The following is a 22,336-nucleotide window of genomic DNA, read 5'->3' on the forward strand; positions in this document are numbered from 1 at the left end:
TTATCAGTGCCTTCCATCCTAAGGGGCTCATCTTCCGGCACTATATTGGATAATGTTCTGTTGTGATCAGAAGTAGATCACTAGGCCTTTCTTCCTAGCCTGTCTTAGTTTGGAAGCTCCCCTGAAACTTGTTCACCATGGGTGACCCTGCTGGTATTTGACATACTGGTGGCACAGCTTCCAGCATCACAGCAACATGCAAGCTACCACAGTGCAACAAACTGACAGACAAGTTGTCTTCTATAGAATGGGGATGATAACACCCTTCTTGTAAAATGATAATTGAAGGAAACATGCATGCAGTCCATGGCAGAGAAGGAGTGCTCTATAAATGGCACCACAATGACCACAAGGAACCCTAGAGGCGTGACCAACTCCTGGAATAATGACCAACAGGATGCTCGCCATGATCCAATAGCTTCATGCTTGCCACTAATAGCATTTTATTTGCCCCTTGGAACACTTTCTTATAAGGGGCTATGCTTTCACCCTGCTTCTTGGTCACTTGAAAACTGTGAGCTGAATTCTGTGCCACATCCTGATGTAAAATCTGGCTGTGACAAGAGCTTCATGTCATTACCATGGATTTCCCCAGCCTCATTTTTTTTACAAAATATCCCTCTTTATCCAAACCGTAATATATAGAAGACATTAAATGGCCCATAACACGGTTTTCCTACAGCAATTTCATAAAAGAATAAGCATATAGATAATATGGAGTTTCTCCCAGTGACTTGTTGTCAATAACTACCTAAATCATTGGTTCTCTAACTTGAGTGCACATCAGAGCCACCAGGAGGGCTTGTGAAAACACAGCTTGCTGGGCTCTCTTCCAGAGTTTTCATATTCAGTAGGTCTGGATTGGGGCCTGGGAATTTGCATTTCCCCATCCCAACAAGTGTTTTTAACTTAAGCATTCCTTGCAATTTAAGCAAACTAACTTTTAGGCAAATCTATACATTTTTTAAATAATTTTTTTAAATTGTACTTTAGGTGAAGGTTTGCAGAACAAATATTTTCTCATTAAGCAGTTAGTACACATATTGTTTTATGAAATTGGTTAACAACCCCACGACATGTCAACACGCTCCCTTCCCTTCTCGGCCTTGGAAGAGCTTTTTTTTTTTTGGTGAAAATATACATAGCCAAAGATACACCATTTCAAAAATTTCTACATGTACAATTCAGTGACGTCAATTACGTTCTTCCAGATGTGCTACTATTCTCATTTTAGATGAAGGTTTGCAGAACAAAATAATTTCTCATTAAACAGTTAGTACACATATTGCTGTATGACAATGGTTAACAACCTCACTACATGTCAACACTGTACTTACTCAACCTTGGGTTCCCTATCACCAGCTTTCCTGTCCCCTTCTGCCTTCTAGTCCTTGTTCCTGGACTGCTGTGCCTCATTAGTCCCATTTTGTTTTATGGGGCTGTCCAATCCCCGGCTGAACAGTGATCCGCCGGAGTGACTTTACCACTGAGCAAAAAACGGTGTCCGGGGTCCATACTCTCAGGGTTTCTCTGGTCTCTGTCAGGCCAGTAAATCTGGTCTTTTTTTGTGTGTTAGAATTTTGTCCTACATCCTTCTCCAGCTCTGTCCAAAACCCTCTGTTGTGATCCCAGTCAGAGCAGTCAGTGGTGGTAGCTAGGCACCATCTAGCTGTACTGGACTCAGTCTGGTGGAGGCCTTAGTAGCTGTGGTCCATTAGTCCTTTGGACTAATCTTTTCCTTGTATCCTGTTCTCTTCATTCTCCCTTGCTCCTGAAGGGGTGAGACCAGTGAAGTATCTTAGACGGCTGCTCACAGGCTTTTAAGACCCCAGACGCTACACACCAAGGTAGAATGTAGAACAATGTCTTTATAAACTGTGTTATGCCAATTGAGCTAGATGTTCCCCGAGACAAATCTATACATTTGGTTAAAAAGAAAGTGTTCCGAGGGGCAAATAAAATGCAGTTAGTGGCAAATTTTTTTTTTTTTTTTTTTTTGCTAGCTTTAGGTGAATTTGCCAAAAATCAACTTACTCAATTATCAATAATTTCTTTCGGTTTTAGTTTAGGCTCTGCCCAGTCCCATCTGCTTAATGATTTGGTAAACTAGACTGCTTCCATATCTTCTGAGGCCTTCCTTGGTGCCAAGAGCTAATGTAAGTGCTGGGAATGGGTACTGAACAACAGGTCGAGATCACTGCCTTTATGGAAATTAGAGTCCAGGGGGACAAGCAGAGAAGAGAAACAGGACGGAAATAGTCACATAACAAATATACAGTTACAAATGGTTACAGGCTTCGGAAAATAAAAGTATAAGGTTCAGGGAGATCTAATTTATTTTGCAGGGAAGGGTCAGGGAAGCTGAGATGTAAACAAAAGTATGAGTTAGCTTGGTGTCGAGTGGAAGGAAAAGTGCTCAAGGGAGAGAGAACAGCATGCGCAAAGGCCCTGAGGTTGAGAATTGCCTGGCCCATTCAAGGAATGCCAGTGGACTGGAACGCAGTGAAAATCATAGGAAGTAGTAAGAGATGAGGCCAGTGAGGCAGCCAGGAGTCAGGCCATACAGGGCCTCCAAGGCTGTAGGAGGGAGTTTGGTCTTATCCCAACAGTGACCAAAAGCCACTGAAGAATATTAATCAGGGGAAAGACATGTTCAGATCTTCATTGCCAAAGGTCCCCACGACAGCTGTCTGGAGAAGGTACTGTGGGGAGGTAAGCATGGACTCAGAGAGAGCGAGCAAGCAGTAGCAGTGGCCCAGGAGAGAGAGTGGCCTGGATGAGACGTTGAGGATGAAGTATTAGGCCTTGCAAAGATTAAAATTGGAAATACATGTGTTTGTACAAGTTTCTATTACCACCCAACCTTATGCCAGCACTGAAACTTTTAACAACAACAAAAATCTAAAGACTTTGTTCTGCATAGATTTAAACTAATTTCAAGACTCTTTGTTCTGATACTATCACTATTACTGCTTATAGCAATTGCAACACCACCTAACATTTATATAATGCTTTCTGTATGCCAGGCAGATTTTAATCGCTTCATGTGTATTAACTCATTGCTGCCTTTGCTTTGTTTTTTCCAATTGCCTCCATGGTTCTCCTTGAGAAGGTCATGGTAAAAGATGAAGCAGGAAATAAGGTGAACAAAGAAGCCGTGAAAACTGCAGAAGAGTTTCAAGAAAGGTTGGGTAGAGTCCAGGGCCAGAGAGGCATGGGGCTGGGAGAACTCACCTCTCAGCTTCTTTCCACTATATCATTTTTCAGATGAGGAAACTGAGGCCCAGAGGAGTTAGATAACTTGTCTAAGAAGAGACAGCTAGTAGGATCGACAGTCTGGTGGACATTTCCATCGACCTGAAGAGACAGTGGAGGAATCAGATATCAACTGAATGGGAGCCAGGGCAGCTTGGGGATCCAGGGAGCAGGAGGAGTCAGTGGTCTTTCATGGAGGCACTGTCACCATGAGTCAGCTCCAGATGCTTCATGCCCTCTACTGAGATCCATGTTCCTGGGCTAGTCTGGGTGGCCTTGTGGGGGCACATGCCTACCACTGGCTGGGTGTGATGGTTAAGGTTGTATGTCAACTTGGCTGGGCCATGATTCTCAGTGGTTTGGCAGTTATGTTGTAGTTTGGAAGCTATGTAATGATGTAATCACCTCCATGATGAGATCTGCTATGAGCAGCCAATCAGGTAAAAGGGAGTTTCCTTGGGGGTGTGGCCTACATCCAATATATGTGGACTTTCTGGCAAAGCGCAGGGGTTTTGATTGCTCTAGATCCTGCAACTGACTCCTGATCTGACCTCCAGTTCTTGGAATTTGAGCTAGCAGCTTACCTGCTGATCTTGGGTTTTATCAGCCTCTGCAGCCTGTGAGTCAGAAGTCTGCCATCTTACCTGCCAGTCTCGGGATTGGTTGGCCTCTGCAGCCTGTGAGCCAGAGGTCTGCTGTCTGACCTGCTGATCTTGGATTCACCAACCCCTGTAGCTACGTGAGTCAGGAGAAGCCTCCAGCCTGACCCACAGACTTGGGACTTTCTATCCTCTACAACTGTGTGAGCCATTTCCTTGATATAAATCTCTCTCTATATATATGTGTGTGTATGTGTGTGTGTGTATGTATATACACTTCACTAATTTCGCTTCTCTAGAGAACCTATCCTAAGACCCTGGGGTTCGGCAGGGTGCCTTGGTTGACTATCCTACCAAGTCTACCAGCAGTGGGGAAGGGGTCATTTCCAAAGAAAATCAGCTGCTGCCACCAGAGAAGGAGGGGGAGGAGGTGGGCAGACCCAACAACGGATTCCACTACCAGCTCTTCCTTTGCAGTGAATGCCCACCATCTGCCGCCACCTGGTTCTGGCTCTGTAGTACCAACTCTGGACGGTTTTTCCTTCTGGCTATTTTTGGAATGCTTCCCATTTTGTTTTGTTTGGAATATTGAAATTTCGTGCCTGCATTACTGGGAGCTGCAGCCTTCAGTTTGAATCCTTTTGAGCTCATATGGTATCCAGAGTGATTCTCTAAAACCAAAAATTCAGACTTATGTCCCTATGATAGGCCCCTTAATGATCCCCACACCCACAGCCCAGTCTAGCTGTAAGGGTGGGGCCTCCATGAGCTCCTCAACCCCAGCCCACCTCCTCATCTTCTGCCGTTAACACCTTAGTAATAGCAACTGCTGTGCACACCTTACTTTGATCCTGTCTGCCACTGCCCTTTGCTTTCACAGTTCCAAGCCTCCCTGCTGTTCCATGCCAGATGTTGTTGTTGTTAGTTGCCATTTAGTCTACTCTGATTCATGGCCACATCAGAACAAAATATGCCTGTTGCTGGGCCATCTCCATGATTGTTTGCATATTTGAGCCCATTGTTGTGACTATTGTGTCAATCTATCTCATTGAAGGTTTCTGTCATTTCCGTTGACCCTCTGCCAACCATGATGTCCACCACCCGTCTGTCAGTTACAACTGTAGTGGTTTGCACGTTGTTGTGATATTGGAAACTATGACACCAGTCCCCCACGGGTCTGTCAGTTTGTCGTACGTACTGTGGGTGCTTGTGCTTTGCTGTGATGCTGGAAGCTATGCCAAAGGTATTCGAATACCAGCAGGGTCACCCATGGTGGACAGATTTCAGCTGAGTTTCCAGACTAAGACAGACTAGGAAAAAGGACCCGGTGGTCTACTTCTGAAAAGAATTAGCCAGTAAAAACCTTATGAATAGCAGTGGAACATTGTCTGATATAGTGCCAGAAGATGAGCCCCTCAGGTTGATGGGCACTCAAAATACAACTGTGGAAGAGCTGCCTTCTCAAAGTAGAGTCAACCTTAATGATGTGGATGGAGTCAAGCTTCAGGACCTTCATTTGCTTATGTGGCATGACTGAAGATGTGAAGAAACAGCTGGAAACATCCATTAGTAATCGGAACCTGGAATGTAAGAAGTATGAATCTAGAAAATTGGAAATCGTCAAAAATGAAATGGAACCCATAAACATCAATATTCTAGGCATTAGTGAGCTGAAATGGACTGGTATTGGCCATTTTGAATCAGACAATCATACGATCTACTATGCCGGGAATGACAACTTGAAGAGGAATGATGTTGCATTCATCAGCAAAAAGAACATGTCGAGATCTATCCTGAAGTATAACACCATCAGCAATAGGATAATATCCATACACCTACAAGGAAGACCAGTTAATATGACTATTACTCAAATTTATGCACCAACCACTAAGGCCAAAGATGAAGAAATTGAAGATTTTTATCAGCTTCTGCAATCTGAAATTGAGCGAACATGCAATGATTGCATCAATGCAATCAATGCATTGATAAATTACTGGTGATTGGAATGTGAAAGTTGGAAACAAAGAAGAAGGATGGGTAGTTAGAAAATATGGCCTTGGTGATAGAAACAAGGCTGGAGATCGCATGATAGATTTTTGTAAGACCAACGACTTTTTCATTGCAAATACCTTTTTTCAACAACATAAATTGTGACTATACACAAGGACCTTGCCAGATGGAATACACAGGAATCAAATCGACTACATCTGTGGAAAGAGACTATGGAAAAGCTCAATATCAACAGTCAGAACAAGACCAGGGGCCGTCTGCAGAACAGACAATCAATTGCTCATATGCAAGCTCAAGTTGAAACTGAAGAAAATTAGAACAAGTCCATGAAAGCCAAAGTACAACCTTGAGTATATCCCACCTGAATTTAGAGACCATCTCAATAATAAATTTGACATGTTGAACACTAATGACCAAAGACCAGATTAGTTGTGGAGTGACATCAAGGACATCATACATGAAGAAAGCAAGAGGTCATTAAAAAGACAGGAAAGAAAGAAAAGACCAAAATGGATGTCAGAAGAGACTCTGAAACTTGCTCTTGAACATTGAGTAGCTAAAGCAAATGGAAGAAATCAAGAAGTAAAAGAGCTGAACAGAAGATATCAAAGGGCGGCTCGAGAAGACAAAGTGAAGTATTATAATGACATGTGCAAAAACCTGGAGATAGAAAACCAAAAGGGAAGAACACACTCAGCATTTCTCAGGCTGAAAGAAATGAAGAAAAAATTCAAGTCTCGAGTTGCAATAGTGAAGGATTCAATGGGAAAATATTAAAGGACACAGGAAGCATCCAAAGAAGATGGAAAGAATACACAGAGTCACTGTACCAAAAAGAATTGGTTGATGTTCAGTCATTTCAGGAGGTAGCAGATGATCAAGAACCAATGGTGCTAAAGGAAGAAGTCCAAGCTGCACTGAAGACATTGGCGAAAAACAAGGTTCCAGGAATTGACAGAATACCAGTTGAGATATTTCAACAAACAGAGGCAGCATTGGAAGTACTCACTCATCTATACCAAGAAATTTGGAAGACAGCTACCTGGCCAACTGACTGGAAGAGATTCATATTTATGCTATTCCCAAGAAAGGTGATCCAACTGAATGTGGAAATTATCAAATAATGTCATTAATATCACATCCAAGTAAAATTTTGCTGAAGATCATTCAAAAGTGGCTGCAGCAGTACATCAACAGGAAACTGCCAGAAATGCAAGCTGGATTCAGAAGAGGATGTAGAACAAGGTATATCACTGCTGATGTCAGATGGATCTTGGCTGAAAGCAGATAACACCAGAAAGATGTTTACCTGTGTTTTATTGACTATGCAAAGGCATTCGACTGTGTAGATCATAACAAATTATGGATAACATTGCGAAGAATGGGAATTCAAGAACACTTAATTGTGCTCATGAGGAATCTGCACATAGATCAAGAGGCAGTTGTTTGGCTAGAACAAGAGGATACTGCATGGTTTAAAGTCAGGAAAGGTGTGCGTCAGGGTTGTATTCTTTCACCATACCTATTTAATCTGTATGCTGAGCAAATAATCTGAGAAGCTGGAGTATATGAAGAGAACTCAGCATCAGGATTGGAGGAAGACTCATTAACAACCTGCATTATGCAGATGACGGAACCTTGCTTGCTGAAAGTAAAGAGGATTTGAAGCATTTACTGATGAAGATCAAAGACCACAGCCTTTAATATGGATTACACTTCAACATAAAGAAAACAAAAATCCTCACAACTGGACCAATAAGCAAGATCATAATAAACGGAGTAAATATTGAAGTTGTCATTTTACTTGGATCCACAATCAACATCCATGGAAGCAGCAGTCAAGAAATCAAACAACACATTGTATTGGGCAAATCTGCTGCAAAAGACCTCTTTAAAATGTTAAAAACCAAAGATATCACTTTGAGGACTAAGGTGTGCCTGAACCAAGCTGTGCGTGCAAAAGCTGGGCAATGAATGAATAATGAAGAAGAACTGACACCTTTGAATTATGGTGTTAGTGAAGAATATTGAGTATACCATGGACTGCCAAAAGAACAAACAAATCTGTCTTGGAAGAAGTATAGCCAGAATGCTCCTTAGAAGCAAGGATGGCGAGACTTCGTCTCACATACTTGGACAAGTTATCAGGAGGGACCAGTCCCTGGAGAAGGATATCATGCTTGGTAAAGTAGAGGGTCATTGAAAAAGAGGAAGACCCTCAATGAGATGGATTGACACAGTGGCTGCAATATTGGGTCAAGCATAACAGCCATCATGACGATGGCGCAGGACTGGGCAGTGTTTTGTTCTGCTGTATATAGGGTTGCTATGAGTCAGAACCAACTCGACGGCATTCAACAACAACAAATTTGTTTATTCCATCATTCAACTAGTTTTTATTGAACACTGACTATATGCAGGCCACTATTCTAAGTGCTGGAGATATAGCAGTGAGCAAACCAATGACTCTGCCCTTGTGGAGCTCAAATTCTCATTCGGAGGAACAGATAACAAACAATATAAACAGACAAATAGCATGTCAGAGGTCAGTGAATGCTCTGAAGAAAAATAAAGTGGAAGAAGAGGCTAGAAAGTGATTTGTGGTTGGGCACCTAGGGAGGGGAATTCCAGGTAGGGAGAGGGGTAAAGGGGGAAGAACACATCCTCCAGTGACTTGCAGGCCATGATGAGACCCTTGTGCTCTACCCTGAATGAAATGGAAGGCAAGGACGCCGACAGCTGGTGGAGAAGAGGCTGCCAGGTGGCAGGGGGCACTTGGCGGGAGGTGTGAGATGAAGGAACCCAGCATCTTCGGGGCAGTGGAGGCGAGCAGCTCTGTGAGCAGGGTCCAGCACACCTCAGCTGAACAGCACAGGCACAGAGGAAGGGCTGTGGCTTTCCAGGGTCTCCCCTTCGGAGCATCTCTGGTGTCTGTGGTGACCACATGGAAAGAGGTCTGTGGCCAGCCTCACTAGTTCTTGACCCTCTTCTTTGTTGTTCAACAAGGGCAGAGCCAGGTGTCAGTGAGTTACATTGAAACCCAGCCTTTGGTTCTCAGGAGTTCAAGTCCCACGTGGTGGAACCCAGGCACTGGCACACATGGGGATGAGGGATGAGAGCAGGCAGTGGTGGCCTGTCAGCTGAGATGGGGAGCTGTTGCACACTCACTATGACTTGCCCTTCATCCGCCACTGAGCTTATGTAACCCAGCAAGTTGGGAGTGCAGCGTCTGGCAAGTGCACCTTGGAAAGCTGGAAAGAATCAATCAGTGGCCCTCATGCCCAGGGCAAACACAGAGTTTCCTTTTGAAAACTGGATGCGTGCCCTGTCCAAGCCTTCACAGCCACATTCTTGCATTTCAAGACAGAACAAAGCAGACAACCCAAGACCTAATCCCCAAAATGGAGGCTTATAGGGATTACACTGTAGCCCACTCAAATGTAATATATGTATTATTTTTTCTTGTCACACAAACTTCCTGGGCAGGGACTCCAAGGGCCAAGAGGGTGGAAAGAAGGGTCCTTAAACACGTCTCCTCCTGCCTCTTGCTCACTCCTGGAACTCAAGTCACTGGGAGAGGCTGTGTCAAAAGTAATCCTCTATCCCTTAGTTCCATTTTCTCTCTAGGTTGGAGTATTTGGGAGTCCTCCATCCTCCTGCATCAGGGGAGCTGGTGCAAAGAGCATCTCGACAGCTCTGCTGTACATCCTGGGCTCCAGGGGGATGAGGTCTTGGGATCCGGGGGCAGGAGGGGTGGTCAGTGGAGAAGGTGTGATGTACTATCAGAAGACCATTTCACACGGAAAGCAGTGGAGCCAGGTAGCTAAAGGCATGAGATAGATCTAGGTTCAAATCTTGATTTGCCACTTGCTGACTATGAGAGCAAAGACAGAGCAGTCCAGTTTTCTCAGGCTGGCTTTCCCCATCTGTTAACTGGATTCCTAATGGTTCCTTCTTCCCGGGCAAGGTTTTTGTGAGGATCAAAGGAGGTTATGAAGGTGAAGCAGTCAGTTGGTGCCTGGGGGCAAAGGCAGCATAGATGAGGGAAGTGGGTGCTAGAGAACGAGGTGGACCAGAACCAGACCGGTTCTGCGAGTGGACCCAGAGTATACGAATAGCTGCCAGGTGGTGCCGGCTCAGTTACTTCTCCAAACGTCTTGTAATAACTAGGAAGTAGAGATATTATCACCCTGGTTTATGAGGAGGCCCAGAGAGGCCCACTCACCTGGGCCATCCTGCTGTCTGGTGGCCAGAGGCTGCTGCCCCGATTTGACCATAAGAAGCTCAGGAGGGAAAGAGACCTTCCTGCGGGGCGGTGTTCTCAGGCCGTGGTCAGCAGAAGGGCCTGGCCGAGAGGAGCTGTTAGACTGTAGGGAGAGGGCACTTCATGGCCAGCAGTCCCACTCTTTCCTCCACAGAAGGCCCTGGAGCTGGGTCCAGGGTCAGCACCTAGGGGAAGGGAGGCAGAATTGGAAACAGAATTATACACATACCCATATAAAAACTATATAATTATATATATATATATATATATATATATATATGGAGCCCTGGTGGTTAAGAGCTTGGCTGCTAACCAAAAGGCTGGCAGTTCGAATCCACCAGCCACTCCTTGGAAACCCCATGGAGCAATTCTACTCTGTCCTATATGGTCGCTATGAGTTGAAATTGACTTGAAGGCAATGGGGTTTTATGTATATATAATACCTTTTTTTTCAAATGGAAGTAGCCTTATTGTTTTTCTCCTGATTTTTAATGTTACACAGTGTCTGTAACAGGATGAGTATCTCTGGGAGGGACATCTCCAGAGGAGAAGAGAAAGACAGTGAGGGCTTGGTTACAGGGGCTGCCTCTGTGGAGGGGAACTGGGCAGCTGAAGGACAGGGAGGAGGGAGACTTGCTCTTCTTTGTGCCCCGTTGTGTAGCTTTTAATTTTCTACCATGAACGTGTATTACTTACCCAAATACGTAACAAACATTAAAAAAATATAAGCTCATTGCAGTAGAGGTCAAACACTACAGAAGATGAAAACAAAGATCACCAATAAAGATTCCACCTCCACCAATTGCCACCACATTGGAAAGTGGTCTGGCTCTGCGTGTCCTGCGTTTTGTGTGTTTGCCTTGGCAGGGTGGAGGAGGTGGAAGGACCTGAGACATGCCAGCTCGCTGCAGAGAACCCCACCACTGGCAAATGGACTTTGGATCATAGGAATGAGTTTGTCATCTGCTCAGGAGGGTATCAGGACACACGGAAAAGCCAGGATATCTGGGGTAGGAAGCTGAGAAGGAAGAAGGCAGAAAAGGGAAAGTAGCGGGAGTGCCATTTTCCCCAGGCCCCTTCTCCTGGAGGACTAAGGAGTGGTGAAGCGCTGTCCTTGGCGCTGCAGATAGTCCCAGGGACAGGGCGGGGCGCCGGACTGCAGCCCTGGGTCAGGGACGCCCCTTTTTCTCCCTGCTTCAAGGCGCTCTCTTTCCCCACGCACCATGAGCAAAATTAGCGACGCACTGAAGCGAGCCAGAGCCGTCGTCTGCTTCTGCTCGGGCAGGACGCGCCCGCTGCAGTTCCGGGTTCAGCGGCTGGAGGCGCTGCGGCGCATGATCCAGAACCTCGAGAGGGACGTCCCTGAGGCGCTAGGCGCCTATCTCAGCAAAGTGCCTCCGCTCAAAGACCACCTCTCCTCACACGCCAAAACCCGCGCACGAGGGCCTGCAGGGCAGTGAGGAAGGCAGCTTCTGTACGCCACAGCGGGAGGGGTCCATAGCGCTGTCACCCCACTGCTACCAGGGGCACCTGTGGCGGTCAGATGCTCTGTGGGAAGAGCTTTACATAGATGCTCACTAGTCCGTTTCATAGATGGAGAAAGTGCAGCTCAGAAAGGCCAAGTAGCGACTTGGAGCGACTGAGACTGGGCTAGCAACCCGCCCAGAGCCTCGCCTCCCCATTACCTGCCGCCTTACCTGCCGCCCTTTTTCCCTCTCGCTGGCCCTGCTGCACCCCACTTGCCCCTCCAGGGCCTCTCCTTTCCCCCATTTGCCTACCGTTCCCTCCTGGCTTCACTTCGTTTCCATCCAGCCTGAAGGGTGAGTCCAAATGTTTCAAGCATCTTCTGCAGACATGATGCCCCAAACTTCCTGCCACCTCACTCCTGCAGCCCTCAGATCCCCAGGTCCTCGCTGAGGAAACCTGGATCTCCTAGGGAACAGCACACAGCCTGCCACGCCAGAGGGCCGGGGTCCACCCTCCACAACTGCCCTCCCTCCTCCCTCCTTCCCCACTTCCCTCAAGCTCCGTGTGCCCCTTACCCTGAGCAAAACCAGGGGCCCCCAAATTCACAAGCCATCCACTGGCTGCTCCACAGAGTAAAGCTCATGCCTCCATTTTGTAAATCAGAAGCCTGGGGTTAGGAGAGATTGAGCAGCTTGTTCAAGACCCCAGAACCCACAACCAAGCCTGACTGACCCCCACTTGCCGTCCAACCCCCCCCCCCGGATGCACGGCCACCACTGACAGCTGGCAAGCTTACATGAAGCCCTCTCCATAGAACAAATGGAATGCCTACTATGAGGAGGTGGTGTATATTCCGGAAGACATTGACTACATGATCAAGAAGCTCCCTGAGTGGGCAGCAGATGAGCCCGTGGAGAAGACTCCCCAGACCCAGCAGGACGAGCCCTACATCCACTCATAACCCCTGGGTGTGGTCTTCATCATTGGCACCCGAAACTACCCCTTCAACCTCACCATCCAGCCGATGGTGGCCGCCATTGCTTCAGGTGTCAGGGCTCTGTTCTGGGGAGGGGACATTGTGGGATTACCACATCCAACAGCAGAAGGAGACAGGGGCTGAGTCTGGGGTCAGATGATGATTTGATAGACTCTGTCTTTCACAGGGGGCTGAGAGGACCAAACTATTGAGCCTCGTGGTGACCGAGGCCTAGCCAGTCCTCCCTGCCTGCCTCCCCCTGCCTGTGTGTGTGAGGGCAAGGGCTGCTCTTGACAGATATTTATCAGGGCATCCCTGGGTGGTGCAAAAAGATAAGCGTTTGACTACTAACTGAAAGGTTGGCAGGTTGAATCCACCCAGAAGCACCTTAGAAGAAAGGCCTAGTGATCTACTTCCAAAAGGTCATAGCCATTGAAAACCCTATGGTACACAGTTCTACTCTGACACTCATGGGGTCACTAGGAGTAGGAATCAACTCCATGGCAACTGGTTCTTACCAGTAGGATCCAGCTCTGCTCTCCCACCCAGGGCTTGAGCTCTTCTTTCCCCTTTCTCCTTCCATCTTCTCCAAAATCTGAGCAACGGCTGAGGGGCATGTGGTATAGTTGAGCCAGTGGGTACCCATGTGTGGGCTGGTATGCCTCTCTCCTGTCCACTCACTGAGGATGCAGAAGATGGAGGGCAGAGGTTCTGGTGGAGTGGCCATGAGTCTGTGTGCTCTGCAGGGAATGCAGCGGTCCTCAAGCCCTCGGAGCTGAGTGAGAACATGGCGAGCCTGCTGGCCACCATCATCCCTCAGTACCTGGACAAGGTGAACTGCTCTCCAGGGCTCAAGCATAGCTGTGTTGGGGACCAGGTCTTTGGGGGCTGAGAATGAGTGAATTCTTGCAGCCGGGGGTGAGCCAGAGGGTGGGGACAAGGATAGCCCCTAGCAGCTGCCCTCTCCCATTGGAATGAACATCACTGAGGACAGCCTTTGAGTCAGGAGAGGGGCTCCTCTTGTGAGTGGTTGCCTGGGCAGGGAGCTGGGCTGTAGGACTGTCCACCCAAGTGTGCAGGAGTGAGGAAAGACTACAGTCTCTTCTGACCCTCCCCTCCTCACACTGAAGAATCTGTACCCAGTGATCAACAGGGGTGTCCCTGAAACCACGGAGGTGCTCAAGGAGAGATTTGACCACATCTTGTACAGGGGGAGCACCAGTGTGGGGAAGATTGTTATGATGGCCGCTGCCAAGAACCTGACCCCTGTGACACTGGAACTGGGATAGAAGAGCCCCTGCTACGTGGACAAGGACTGCCATCTGGACGTTGCCTGCAGGTGAGGGGCTCAGGCTATATGGACAGCAGAGGCCTCCCTGTTTGCCTCCAGTGCCATGGTCCTGCGCTGAATAACACAAATGTCCTCCCCACCCTCATGGGGAGGTACCATGTCACGAGGAGTCTGGGAGGCTTCCTGCAGGGGGAGGTCTAGGTTGAGCTCTGAGCACTGAGTAGGCATCACCTTGGAAGAGGTGTCCAAGCCAAGGGAACAGCCCCTGGAAGACTGGAGGACAAGAAGGCCGAGGACAGTCACAGAATGGACAAGGTTGCAGGTTACTGAGTCTACCCTTCTGGCTTGGGGCAGGTGGGTAAGCTGAGGTCTGGAGAGCAGGAGGACAGGAGAGGACAAGGGTCATCTGTTGCTCAGATTTGTACCATACTCCATGTGTGTGGCCCTCTGAGAGTGGGGTGACATGAGGCTGTGCAGGGCTCTGAGAGGGTGACTGGGGAGTCAACAAAGGCCGCTTACCCCGGCATCTCCCAGAGATCCCCCTCCAGACTACTGATGGGGCTCCAGAAGGTCTGTGAGCTGCTCAGGGGTTGGCTCCCTGTCTAGAAATGAGTAGGATACTTAGGGAAGCCTCACAGCAGACAGTTCACAGCCCCAGGCTTCTGCTGGAGTCATCGGATGGTGTAAACGGTTAACGTACTCAGCTACTGACCGAAAGGTTGGATGTTCAAGTCCACCCAGAGGTGCCTCAGAAGAAAGGCCTGGTGATTTACTTCCAAAAAATCAGCAATTGAAAACCCTATGGAGCACAGTTCTACTGTGACACACATGGGGTTGCCATGAGTCTAGGTTGACTCTACCGCAACTGGTTGTGGGTTTCTGCTGACTAGTGAGGGTGCCTCCAGCACTGAGCCAGTTGTGCCTTGAACTTGAGCAAACAAAATAAGATGCCTGCTCTTGGGAAATGTCCTTATGGGACGTAGTCTGATTTGGGGTTTTCACAGGCGCAACACCTGGGGAAAATTCATGAACAGTGGCCAGACCTGCGTAGCCCCTGACTATATCGTCTGTGACTCCTCTATCTAGGGCCAAATAGTGGAGAAGCTCAAAAAGTGCCTGAAAACGAGTGTGGGCCTGTGGGGGTGCTGGGAGCGGGCAGATACGTGAGGGGAGGCTGTGAGCAGTAAGTGGCTATGGTGTGACAACCGACTTTCAGGACTGCAAAAAATGTTTTTTTGTTTTGTTTTGTTTTGAGCGTAAAAGTAATACATACGTAGATAATTCGGAAAATATTAAAAAATATAAAGTAAAAAGCTCCACCCAGAATCCTGCCTCCCAAAGGTAATCACTGCTGACATTTTAGTGCATCTCCTTGCATTTTCCTTTCTGTGTACCTGCATATATCAATGTGTTTTTTCCTAACACAACAGTACAGTTTTAACAGTCCTGTATCACATGTGCTCCTCTTCCCTACAGGAGTTCTACAGGGACGATGCCCAGAAGTCCCAAGACTATGGAAGAATCATGAACTCCCATCACTTCCAGAGGGTGATGGGCCAGAGAGTCGCCCATGGGGACACCAGGGATGCAGCTTCCTGCTACATAGATAGGTGCCCTTGACCCAAGGAGCTCTGCCCCCCCGGCCAGGCTGCCAGGGTTGCCTGCCAGTTTATAGCAAGTGGCCACAGACACTTGACAAGCAGATTATGCGCCCATCGTGGGGAGGTCTAGGGCTTGCCGCAGGCAGCACAACCTCTGTAAGTCCCCTCTCCAGCCCCAGAAGCCCCTCTCCCAACAAGGCCCCCTGAAGGGGGGACACTCAGGTCTCCAGGTGTGCCGATCCAGGGGAACCCCAGTGCCTGGGCCTGAGAGGGCATGAGATGGGCCTCTTTTGGCCCCCAATTTGCCAGGGAGACTGAAGTGCTACAGCCCCCTGGGGCTCCCTCTCCCCCTGGATAAAGGTTACTCTGCAGTTCTCCTGATGGTCTGCTGGGCTAGGCCCTGGGTATGAGGAACCATGGGAAAAGCTCTCTCCGGTTCTCAGCAGCTGTAGAAGAGGTGAAGGAGGATGTCCAGATACTTGGACTTGCTGAAGAGCAGAAGGGCCTGCAGCCTGCTGACAGTGCTTGTTCCCGCCTCAGCCCTGACCATCCTCACGGACGTGGACCCCTGGTCCCCGGTGATGCAGGAGGAGACTTTCGGGCCAGTGTTACCCATCTTGTGCGTGAGAAGCCTGGACGAAGCCATCCAGTTCATCAATTGGCATGAGAAGCCTCTGACTCTCTATGTATTCTCCTGTAACAACCAAATGGGCCTGGGGCTCCTCCCAGGGGCTGGGGCTCCTGGACCCAGCACGCATGGGACCCAGGGCCACAGACCTGAGCTCAAGTCCCAGCATCACTGCTTATCGGCTCTGTGACCTGGGCAAGTCTTTTAGCCTTTCTGAGCTTCTTTTTCATAGTCTCTAAAATCAGGGCAGTAATACCCACCTCAGAGGTTGTAGTGAGCATTGAATGAGATGCTCGACATGAAAGTGCTTATAAGACACAGTGCCCTTTACACAGTCATAGAAGCTGTTGCTATTGTTATTTCCTCTGGGTGCTAAGGGTGGGACACATGAGGATAGCAAGAGATAGCGGCTGTGGCCTTGGGGCTCCAGGGTTTGTGGAGACAGGGAGAAGGAGGCCTGGGTGTCCTAGAGCAGGAAACTGAAGCCAGGGCCTGGGTCTGTGTTGCAGGTGATTAAGAACATGATTGCAGAGACGTCCAGTGGTGGGGTGATGGCCAACAATGTCATCGTCCACATCACCATACACTCGTTGCCCTTTGAGGGGGTGGGTGAGTCTGGGGCTGAGCCCACTGCCTACCTGCCCCCTCCTGGTGTCCTGGGGCAGCCCCCCAGGGCCAGGCACACTTTTCCTGGGGAACACAGGAGGAGCTGGAGCAGCCAGGGTCACAGATGCCCACAGACCCCTCCTGTTTGGGACTCTGGCTCTGCTAATACATCAGCCACATTTAACCTCAGAATCCTAGAAGGTCCTTAAATGTCAACTAGTGCACCGGATCCATTTCATGGAGGCTCTAAGAGGGCAACACTCCCTGTTGTCCCAGCGTGGACACCCTGGGGGACATCTTGAGGGATCAGCCAACCAGGGAGGCCCAGAGAGGAGGCACGTGAAGGTCGTAGCTGGGTTAAGGTGGGTGAGCTCTGGGTAGAGCCTTGTGGGACAGGACTATGGCCCAGGGTTCTTAAGCCATCTGGGCCCTGAGCCACTCTTCCCACAGGGCACAGAGGCATGGGCTCCTACCATGGCAAAAAGAGCTTTGAGACCTTCTCCCATAGCTGCTCTTGCCTGGTGAGACCTCTGCTGAATGATGAGGCCCAGAAAGCCAGATACCCGCCGAGCCCATCGAAGGTGAGAGGTGGGAGTGGAGGTGATGGAAGCCACTGGGCCAGCAGGGTGAGGTCCTGGTCTCAGGCTCACTCCCTCCTCCATTGCTTTCCTCACAGATGTGCCACCACTAATGAGGAGCCCTCCGCCTGCCTGTCTGCACCTAAGCTTCCACCTGCTGCTCCCCTGCAAGTGTGGGAGACCCTCACACTCTTCCCCAGCCCTAGCCTCTTGTTCCTTGCCAATCTGTGCACGTACCCTGATTCCCCTGACCTCCACCACTGGGGCCCCCACAGGCCCTGGGCCTCCCCTCTCCATGTCCCTGCCCCCTTACTAGACACATATAGAGACCAATAAAAATATTTCTAACCAGTGGATCAGTTCGTGAGCACGCTTCTTTGCAGCCATGCCTCCAACTGCCCTGCCTGGTTTGACTGACAAGCCAGTGAACCCCTCTCCAAAGCTTCCCATTAGCCACAGGATCCTCACAGCAAGAGGCAATGGTGTTGTGATGTTTTCCTTCCATTTGGACTTTGGTGTTTCAGTTCCATTACTGGTGTGCAAACCCTTGTCCAGCAAAGGAGTGGCCACGGAGGGTGAGCTTGATGACAAGTAGCTCAGAGACCAGAGACCTAATTGTATTTAGTGTGTGAGGCAGGAAGCGTATCAGTGAGAGTCAGGGAGACAGAAGGTAGTTAGCTGTTGAAGCAAGGTCCAAGTTCGCCAAGAAAGACACAACTCACACACAGGCATTGGCTGGAACAATGCTGTTATGGATTGAATTTTGTCCCCCCAAAATATGTGTTGTAAATCATATCTGTGGATGGAGCCCTGGTAGCGGAGCAGTTAAGAGCTCAGCTGCTAACCAAAAGGTCAGCAGTTCAAATCCACCAACTGCTCTTTGGAAACCCTATGGAGCAGTTCTACTCTGTCCTATAGGGTCACTATGAGTCAGAACCGATTCGATGGCACCTAACAACAACAACGTAGCTGTGGGTGTAATAGGGTTTTCTTTGCTGTGTTAATGAGGCCATATCAGTACAGGATGTGTCTTAAGCCAATCACTTTTGAGATAAAAAAGAGCAGATTAGGCACAGAAGCAAGAAAGCAGGAATGGGGGAAAGACAGATGCCACGTGGAGATCTCCAGAGAACTCTGAGAAGAGTGCTAGAGAAGCTGAGACAAGGATTTCCCGCAGAGCAGACAGCCTTCCCCTAGAGCCAGTGTCCTGAATTCAGACTTCTAGCCTCCTAAACTGTGAGAAAATAAATTTCTATTCATTAAAGCCACCCACTTGTGGTATTTGTTGCAGCAGTACTAAGAGACTAAGACAAATACTTTACTCACATAGAGAAGAGACAGAGCAAAATCAGCTTCAATTGTGGCCGTTCATCCCCTGTGGCCAGTGGGTCCCTGCAGCTGACTGGTGTTCTGCACACACTCTTGTCAAGTTGCAGGTGAGGGACCCTGTTCCCTCCCTGCTGGGAACAGACAGAGTAGTGGGGTTGACCAGGTGCCATATGACACACATGCATAAGTAGAACAAAGAGGTACTCATTAGGCCTGAAACAGGGAAGGAGTCTCCCTGATAAGGAAGAAGAAACTGGGACAGAGGGAGGTACAGTTCCCAGCCTCCATTATCAGGGAATGTTCCAGGCCCAAGGCTTCTGATTAGGTAGCCTGAGTGAGAGGCACTGAGGCCACAGCAGCTCATACTCCCAACAGTAATTTCAGAGTGTGGCCTATGGTGGCAGAAGGACAGGAAGCCAGGTCAGCCTGCTACCCCAGGAAGATGATGTCCTTTGCCAGCTTTTTGTCAGGCTAGGGCTGGGCCAGTATGGTCCCAGGGTCTAACAGGTCACAAGGATGCAGGGCAGTGCCCAGGATCAGGAAGACAGTGAGGTGAGGGAAGTCTGTGACAGGGCATTGAGGGGCTAGTCAGAGCAGGAGCCCAATATCAGCCCAGCTGGGCCAAGCAGGTGAGTGGGGACAGGTGGGGTGAGACCTGCTGGAGCTGGAGCCTACCCTACCTGGGTTCTCTGTGCAGGCCTTCATGGCGGTATTGACGTGATCAGAGTAAAGCCCACTTGGCAGCTGGGAGCAATGTGTCTGGCTGGCAAATCTTTTGGACAAGTGTGCCAGTGCTTAGAGCAGATTTCATTGTGAAAAATCTGCAAGCTGGCAGGAACCCCCCCTCTTCCCTTCCCACCCCACTCCCTGCACTAGGCCTGCTGTGCCCTGCCTTTGGGGTCTCACCCCTGCCTTCCTTCCTGCAGCTGTGCACCAAGTACCCTGCTCCCTACAAAGGCCGACCCTCCACTTGGCTCAGGACCCTCCACCCCTTGCCTGCTTCTGAACTTCACTCTTGTAATTATGCTCTCACTCCTTCATCATCAGTCTCTCCTTCTGATAACACACATTCTCTAGTATCTCACATCTTGTTAAAAGCTGTTACCTGTGCTTCCTTCTAGTGAGGGGAACAGGGGCGGGGACTGGGAATAAACAGTTTTGGATTGTTTGGAATGTTTACTGTGTGCAAGTGTTACTTATTTTTACAAATATCCAAATAATTAAATAATAACAAAATCATAACCCAAATGACCTCTAGTTACTGCCCCATTCCTCTACTCTCCTTCACAGCAACACTTAGCCCAAAGATCGTCTATTCTCTGCCACCACTTTCTCACTTCCCACTCTCTCCTCCACCTGCTCCACCTGAGAGTCCATCTCCACTCTACTGAAATGGTTTTGTCAAGGTCACCAAGAACCTCCATGGGGGCAAACCCAACTTTCTCATTTCCGTGTCCAGCCTCCCACACCATCCTTCCTGTCTGACCACTCCTTCAAACTCTCTTTTCTCTAGGTTCCTGGAATGCCACACTCTCCAGTTCTCCTTCTACCTCACCAGCTGCTCTTCCCAAATTGAAGTCTCCAGTCCTGACTCTGACCTCCTGACTCATACATCCAGCTGCCCACTTGACAGGTGGACTTAGATTTTTTGAACAGGAACTTCATGTTAACATGTCCAAAACAGAAGTCTTGATTTTCCTCTCTAAATCATTCCTCCCCAGTGTGGAAGATGATCTTCCAGAGAGTTTCTCAAGTCAACATCTAGAATCATCCTTGACTCCCCTCTTTCCTTCATGGTCAAGACCTCAGCAAGCCCTCTGGGAACTACCTTCAACTGTAGCTAAAATGTCTAAAACCGTTTGCACTTTCTCCATCACTCCTTCAGTTCTAAGCACTATCAAAAGCCTCCAAAGAAGTCTCCTTTCTTCTACTCTTGCTTCCCTACAATTTGTTCTCCACTGAGTACCCAGATGTCATTCCGAAAATGGAAATAAGATCATGCCATCCTCTGGTTAAAATCTTCCAGTGGTTTCCCATTGCACTTAGAATAAACTCTCAAGTCCATAGATTGACCTTCAAGGTGCTGTACAATCCAGGCCTGCTTTACTCTGACTGCCCTTGTTGAACACACTACAGCAACCCAGAAGGCTCTCCTCTCCTGCAGCTTGGAGCCCTCTTCTAGATCTTTCCATGGCTGGCTCTTGCTCATCACTCCAGTCTCTGGTCAAACATCACCTCCTCAGAAAGATCTTTACTGACCACTGCATCCAAAGTCCTGTCCCCATTCATTTTCTGTCACATTACCTTGCTTTTTTCCTCCAAAACATTTTTTATAATCTGTTTTTATCTCGTTTGATGCCTGTCTTTCCCCGTTAGAATACAAGCACTGACCTTTGTCCAATGTGTACATTATATATCTCTAGAGGCTAGAACAGTAACTAGCACATAATAGGCTCTCAATAAATGTGTTGAGTAAATGAATTAATGAATGACTTTAATGGCATCATTGGTGTTTTGTTGCTTTGAAGCTCTCCCCACTACTCCCCGCCCTATGCCATCATCTTATCTAAAATTACTTGTGATTTTAGATGATTGTTGTTGTTAGCTGTCATCGAGTTGGCCCCCAATACACGGTGACCCCATGCACAATGAGATAGGATCATTGTGATCCATAGGGTTTTCATTAGCTAATTTTCAGAAGTAGATCACCAGGCATTTCTTCCTAGTCCATCTTAGTCTGGAAGCTCTGCTGAAACCTGTTCCGTAACACAGCAACACACAAGCTTCCACTAACAGACAGTGAATCAAGCCCTAGTCTTCCACATGGAAGGTGAGAATTCTACCACTGAGCCACCACTGCCCAGCTGTGAATTAATGTTAATATTATTTCTGACACTTCATCTTTCTAGCTTTGTGGTTTTCTGAGCCTAAGCTAATTCTCTTACTCTGAAATAGACTCTGGAGGTCACCCAGCTGGTGAAGGTTCCCAGAAGGTTTAGAAAGAACGGCCCTTAGAGGGTGGCCCAGCAATAGGCTATGGATGACAAAGGCCCTCACATTAGCACAGCCCGCCTGGACATGCTGCCCTCAGGGCCCCTACTGGCCACTCACCTGTGCCAGGTAACTGTGGACTCCTCAGCCAAGGACGCTGTATGAGCTGCATCTTTTGCTTTGTTTATATGAAATTTTGAAAACACCAGCTGGACTTGGCCTAAGCTTCTTAATTCCTAAAGGAAAGGCAACAGAAATTATTTAGGCAGGCAAGGCTGCCACATGTAAAGCACCTGGCCAGGCCCTAAGCCAGCTCTACTGGGCAGGCAGCTTCCTGGCAGTATCTCTGTCTGTCTGCCCTCCTCTGTCAGGTCCAGGATCTGGGGTGCCTGGGGGAAACCATACTCTCTTCAATGTGCAGCTTTCATCTCTCTCTGTCTAGTTTCCTTGCCCAGCACTGAAATTCTGGCTAAAATGCAGGACACTGCCCTGTGACGGCCCTCCACTCTGCCAGACTCTGCCCCTGGGAAACTTAGTGACCTGGGAGCTCATTCTTGGCATCTGTCTACACTTTGGAGAGGCTTAGCCTCTTAGCCAAAGCTGGAGGAGTGGGAGGCACAGCAAGGGGGGTAGGAAGGAAGGACAGGCTGTGTGGGGAGGAGCTGTTCTCTTCTGTACTTTGACTCAAGCTTCTAAGTTGACTGATGGGAAGAAAGCTCCCCCTCCTTAGTTTCCTTACAC

The 22,336-nt window shown here is 48.5% G+C and overlaps 1 protein-coding gene across 1 annotated transcript; it reads left to right on the plus strand.

Annotated features, from left to right (window-relative positions):
* Nucleotides 1-11,351: 11,351 nt before the first annotated feature.
* Nucleotides 11,352-21,619, plus strand: ALDH3A1 (aldehyde dehydrogenase 3 family member A1). The gene is given in 10 exon segments (XM_012556848.1): nt 11,352-11,519; nt 12,410-12,641; nt 13,318-13,403; nt 13,702-13,910; nt 14,867-14,990; nt 15,339-15,466; nt 16,002-16,167; nt 16,598-16,700; nt 17,148-17,278; nt 21,560-21,619. Coding segments are annotated over 10 exon segments (1,407 nt in total).
* Nucleotides 21,620-22,336: the final 717 nt, after the last annotated feature.

The sequence above is a fragment of the Trichechus manatus genome, unplaced genomic scaffold, assembly GCF_000243295.1.
Source record: "Trichechus manatus latirostris isolate Lorelei unplaced genomic scaffold, TriManLat1.0 scaffold00080, whole genome shotgun sequence".
Lineage (NCBI taxonomy): Eukaryota > Metazoa > Chordata > Mammalia > Sirenia > Trichechidae > Trichechus > Trichechus manatus.